The following is a 6,000-nucleotide window of genomic DNA, read 5'->3' on the forward strand; positions in this document are numbered from 1 at the left end:
CGATTCCAGCTCCCTCCCGGATGCGGGGGCGAGCTGAGAAACGGCCATCCTCTCCCCGCCCCCAATTCTTCACCAGGAGCAAGGAAGGGCGTGAGGCCCCGAGGCGGGAGGGCATGCTCCGGAGGGAGGCCCGCTCGCCGCCCGGCGTACCTGGCTCTCGGCTGCGGGGATGCCGGACTCGAGCTCGCACAGCGCGCGGAAGTTGTGCAGCTCGAAGTCAGCGTCGACCTGGAGGGAAAAGGTCACCTCGGAGAGGTCCCTCCGCACACAGTACACGGTGAGCAGCATGGCCCGGGCCCGACCCAGCTCGGTTCGGCTCGGCCCGGCCTCGGCGCGGGGCTGCGGGCGGCGGCAGGGCCTGGCTGGTGCTGCGGACGGCCGGCGCGGGGTGCGGGCTCGATCGCTCGCGCCTTCCCTCCCTCACACACGCTCAGCGACTTACTCCCTCCCGCCCTCACCAGCAAGCACTGCCGCCACCACCCTCCTCCGACTCCGTCTGCCACCGCTGCCGCCAAGCGCGCCCGCCGCCCAGCGCCCCGCCCCGCCGCAACGCGGCTGCCGTAAAGCCCGCCTGGCCCCCTCTCCCTTTGCGACACAGCGGAGGGGCGCTGCCGGCAAGGGTGGCGGGAAGCCAGGCGGGTATCGGAGCGGGTGTGGGAGAATGGGCGAGGAAAGAGGAGGGAGTGAGAAAGAGCGTTGATTGATTGATGTAACACCTGAAGTCTGTGGAGGACTCCAGAATACCTTTTATGCATCCAACGGGCCTACCATATTGGAGACATGTGTAAAAATAAAGTCCCTTAAGGACTTTTAAAGCAAGTACAGGAGACTGACAACTAAGCAAATAGTTCTAAAACATATTTTCCGAAGTAGAGATTGAGGCTCAGAGAAATTAATTCACTTCCCGTCCCGATGATTTAAGGTTAAAACCAAAATCATTAGCTTCCCTGGTCCCTTGAATCCCGCTCACTGTGGCCCCGGCTTCCTCCCCAGCCCCGCCTCAAGAACCATCCTACACTCTTCCCTCCCAGCCGCTTCGCGGCTTTCAGTTCCAAGAAGGCTCCATGCCCCTGCCTTGGGAAGAGTTTCTCTCTATTTGGGTTGTCTCTTTCCTAGCCCTGGTGTACCCCAGCACCTAGTGCCGTGCATTCGCTGGGCTTAGAATCCACTGGATAAAATAATTTGCTACTTGAATGGCTTGTTTAAGGCCACATAGCTGATGAGTGATAGAGGCTCAGAACATGAGGAGGAGTCAGAAAACCAAAACAGAAAGAGGAAGATAAAATGGATGCAAGATTGGCATCTCCCTATTTAACCCCCTCTCCCCAATCCGTGGAGTAGGGATCCCTCTTCTGATGGAAGGGAAGGAGGAAGCAGGATGGCATGGAAGCAGCTAAGTAGGTATGCTACCTTAGAAGGAGTAGCCAGAGGGGAAATAAAGGCAGTAAGGAGGGAAGCCCTTGAAATCCTATGTATCATCTCCTGCTACCTGAGAAAGAAAGCATTTTAAACTGTGCTTTCATCCCAAGGCCTAAAAGGCCAGAAAGGGCTCACAGTACCCGAAGGAAGAAGCCCATTAACACCTTTGGGTATTCATGTCCCCCCCCCCCCCCCCCCCCGCCCCCAGAGCTGGCCTTACCTGTCAACCAATATGCAACCCCTCACCCTCTACCACCACCTTTGTAAATCCTCAGAACAAAGGACTGGAGGTGGAGGGACTTGGCGCTCTAGGGTCTCTGGCCACCTGCGCACTTGCCACCCTGGCCTTTGGCCACCCTTACTCTGCTTTGCCTTGAACCTATGTCTTCCCCTCACTACCTTGACAAGGCCATTCTCTTCCATGAGAACATATCACCTTTAAACCCTGCTGTACACTAATGGATTTGCTGATCTGCAATTCTTCATGTCATGGGCAAGAAGAACCAGCTCTCTCCTGGTACAGGAAGGTTAGGTGGCAAGAAAGTCAGAGAATGGCCCCTGAAGACTTTTCTCTGTAAAGGATAAGGGAAAGTCATCTGTGCAGAATAAAGAGAGAAGGTGGAGGAGCAGGGGGGCCTTTCCCTGAGCGTCGCAGTATGGCCAGCTGCCTCCATTCCATGCATCATTTTCTTGGTCAAGTCTAGAACTTGCCAGGAAGTGCCCCAGTAGGTTTCTGCTTATATCTCACTGGCCAGAACGGTGTCACATAGATGCAAAAAAGGCTAGGAAAGTGAGTGTTTAGCTTTCCTCACCTCCTTAAAGGACATGCATGGACAGGGACAGGGAAAAAGGGGTTAGGAATGGGCGTTATGTGGCCCAGTACGTAGTATCTACTACAGCAGAGAAGGTTTGAAATAACCATTGCCAAGTTGAAACAAGTTCAGCAGAGAAACGATGTAGGATTGCCAGGCGGCATCAAGGATTCAGTTGAAATTGGAATCATGAGTTGATTAACTTTTACGTTACTTTTTTTCCTAGTAGCGCTCAGGCGTCCAAGCATGACGGGTTTTATTTTCCGAAAATGGCCATGACAGTATCTCCCATTTTATAAGGTCTTCCTACAATGATATTGTGACATTTAAGTGAAGGTATATGTCCTTCCATTTGAATCATGGCAGACAGACTCTGGCATAAGTGTCATTGTATGACTTCTGAGGCTAGGTCATAAAAGCTGATGTAGCTTCCACCTGGCTCTTTTGGAACACCTGCTCTTGGAACCTAGAAGCCATGCTGTGAGGAAGCCCAAATTACCCCAGGTAGTGAGACAACAGGGAGCAGACATGTGTAGATGTTCCAGGTAACAAACTAGCTGAGATCAAAGCCAATTATCAGGAAAACCCACCAAACACATCAAGGAAGACACTTCTTGTTGATTTCAACCCCAGCTCTTGAGTCATCCCTAGCCTTTGAGTCTTTCCAACTGAGGCCCCAGACACCACGGAACCATCTCTACTATACTCCCTTGGAATTTGTGACCCACAGAATCTGTGAGCACAATAAAATGATTATTTTATATGAGTAACTTGGGGTGGCTTGTTACAAAGCCACAATAACTGGTACACTGAATAAAAGCACAACCAATCAACTCCTTAAAAAAGGAGAGAACGTTTTATTGCAGCATAACACACAAAAAGAGAAGTCCATTATTTTAAGTTTATAGTGAGTTTTCACAAACTAACCACATTCGTGTGTCCAGAACTCAGTTCATGAAACAGAACATTCCCAGTACCTCAAGAGCCCTCCTTACACTCTCTCCTAAGCACTAACTCTCCCTCCCCAACCCCTTATGAGTGTAAATGTTTTAAAAGTTCATACTGTCCAGATATAAATCCTCACATTTTTATAGTCAATTAATTTTTGACAATGGTGCCAAGACAATATAACGGGGGAAGAATAGTCTCTTCAACAAATGGTGTTGGGACAACTGAATCTCCACATGGAAAAAAAAATTGAAGGTGGATCCCTCCCTCACACCATATATAAAACTAATTCAAAATCACAGACAAGTGTAAGAGCTAAACTATACAATTCTTAGAAGAAAATACATAAGTAAATCTTTGTAACCTTGTATTATACAAAACCTTCTTAGATATGACACCAAAAGCCCATGAAAGAAAATTTAAAAAATAGTTAAGTTGGACTTTATCAAAATTGGACACTTTTGTGGTTCTGAAGACACCATCAAGAAAGTGGAAAGACCGCTTATTGGTGTGGCTTAGTGGGTTGGGTGTTGTCTTACAGAGTGAAGGGTTGCAGGTGCAATTCCCAGTCAGGGCACACGCTTGAGTTGAGGGCTGGGTCCTAGGTTGGGGCTGATTGATGTTCTCCTCAAACATTGACATTTCTCTCCCTCTCTTTCTCCTTCCCTTCCTCTTTCTCTAAAAATAAATAAATAAATAAATAAAGTCTTAAGCCCTGGCTGGTGTGCTTCAGTGGACTGAGTGCCGGCCTGGGAACCAAAGGTTCGAATCCCAGTCTGGGGCACATGCCTGGGTTGCAGGCCAGGTCCCCAGGAGGGGCTGTGTGAAAGGCAGCCACACATTGATGTTCCTCTCCCTCCTTTCCCCTCTCTAAAATAAGTAAATAAAATCTTTTAAAAAAAGAAATAAATCTTAAAAAAAAAAGAAAGTGAAAAGAAAACCCACAAAATAGGAGACAATATTTATAAATCATGGTAAGGACTTGAATCTAAAATATGTAAAGAACTCTTACAACTCAAAAATAAAAAGACAACTTAATTTTTTAAATTTATAAGATTTTAAGATATTTCTCTTATGAAGAGAATTTCTTCTTTCTTCTAAAGAAGATATATGAATGGCCGACATGAAAAGATGCTCAACATCATTAGCTATCAGAGAAATGCAGATCAAAACCATAATGAGCCCCAGCTGGTATGGCTCAGTGGCTTGAACAGTGGCCTGCGAACCAAAAGATCCCTGGTTCAGTTCCTGTGCACATGCCTGAGCTGTGGGCCAGCACACAGGAGGCAACCTATCCGTGCTTCTCTCACAGGTGATTTTTCTCTTTCTCTCCCTTTCTTCCTCCCTTCCCCTCTCTCTAAAAATAAATAAATAAAATCTTTAAAAAAATTTTTAAAACTGCAATGAGCTATGATTTTACATCCACTAGGATGACTATGATAAACGGTGGTGAGGATGTGGGGAAATTGGAAACCTAACACAGCGCTATAGGGAATTTTAAACGGTGCAGCTACTTTGGAAAACAGTTCTACAGTTCCTCAAAAAGTTAGGCTTAGGATCATCATATGGCCCAGAAATTCCCCTACTAGGTACACACTCAAGAAAAATAAAAATACATATGCACACAAAAACTTGTACACAAATGTTCATAACAGCATTATTCACAATAACTAAGAAGTGGCAACAACTCAAGCGTCCAGCACCTGATGAATTAATAAATAAATGTGGTATTATCCATACAATGGAATAGTATTTGAAAATATAAATACTAACACATGCTGTAACATAGATGAATCTTAAAAACATTATGCTAAGTTAAAGAAACCAGTCACAAAAGACACATATTACATGATACCAATTATATGAAATATCCAGAAAAGGCAAATCCATCAAGGCAGAAAGTATATTTGTGGTTGACTAAGGCTAGTGGGGGACGGAGGAGTCGGGGTTCGTGGAGAGTGACTGCTCATGAGTACAGAGTTTCCTTTTCGGGTGATGAAAATATTCTAAAATTGATTGTAGTAATGGTTATACAGCCATATTAGTAAACTAAAAACCACTGAATGGAACATTTTAAATGGAGAAAGTGTATGATATGTGATCTCTATCTCAACAAAGCTATTAAATTTTATTTTAAAGTGCACATTGGCTGCTAAATGGAGAATGGGTTTTAATGGGGCAAGGAGAGGAACGGGAAAATGTTTAGGGGGCTGCAACAGGCGTCTAGATGAGAGAAATGATGCACTAGAGAGGTGGTAGTTGAAACTGGGAGAAGCAGATGGACCGAGGGGTATTCTGAAGAGTCGACAGGACTTGTTAGGGGATTGGAATTGGAGGATGAGGAAGAAGGAGGAATAACTCAAGAGTTAAGAGAAAGAAAACTCAAGAAACAATACACATTCAACGCTTCCCACTAACCAAGACGTGTTGTCCCTCTCTTGCACCAGGATTCAGACCCAAGGTCCTAGTTCCAGGAATGGAGGTAATTTCTACAATACCCTCCCACAGGATCCACCAAGCTGAGTGGCGGAGCTCTCAGCCAACAGCTCTCTCTGCTCACTGATCTGATTTCCCTGAACTCATTCCCTACTCTTTGGCCTCTCGTGAGAGAATCACTTCTGGAGCAGAGTGCCCACAGCTTTTCACCAATCAACTCCTTTCCTCTCGGGCCTCACACCTTTTGGACTCTGGTCAGTTGCCTCTTGGGATCTGGCTCACGGTGTGGACCCCCACTTCTCTCTCATCACTCTATGACAGTGATTTTCAACTGGTGTGCCGCAAGAATTTTTAAAACATGCAATAACTCACTAGTCAAGGGCAC

At 46.3% G+C, this 6,000-nt stretch overlaps 1 protein-coding gene across 3 annotated transcripts in view; it reads right to left on the reverse strand.

Moving 5' to 3' along the window:
* DDI2 (DNA damage inducible 1 homolog 2) overlaps positions 1-439 on the reverse strand; it is a 36,014-nt gene extending 35,575 nt beyond the window's left edge. For all 3 annotated transcript variants that reach the window (XM_054579701.1, XM_054579700.1, XM_054579704.1), the window contains exon 1: positions 151-439. In XM_054579701.1, coding sequence (XP_054435676.1) covers positions 151-288 — 138 coding nt within the window. In that variant the 5' untranslated portion in view covers positions 289-439. The remainder of the gene's footprint in view (positions 1-150) is intronic.
* Positions 440-6,000: the final 5,561 nt, after the last annotated feature.

Source organism: Pteronotus mesoamericanus, unplaced genomic scaffold (genome assembly GCF_021234165.1).
Source record: "Pteronotus mesoamericanus isolate MK-2021 breed Mesoamerican mustached bat unplaced genomic scaffold, CSHL_Meso_final contig_557, whole genome shotgun sequence".
Classification (NCBI taxonomy): Eukaryota; Metazoa; Chordata; class Mammalia; order Chiroptera; family Mormoopidae; genus Pteronotus; species Pteronotus mesoamericanus.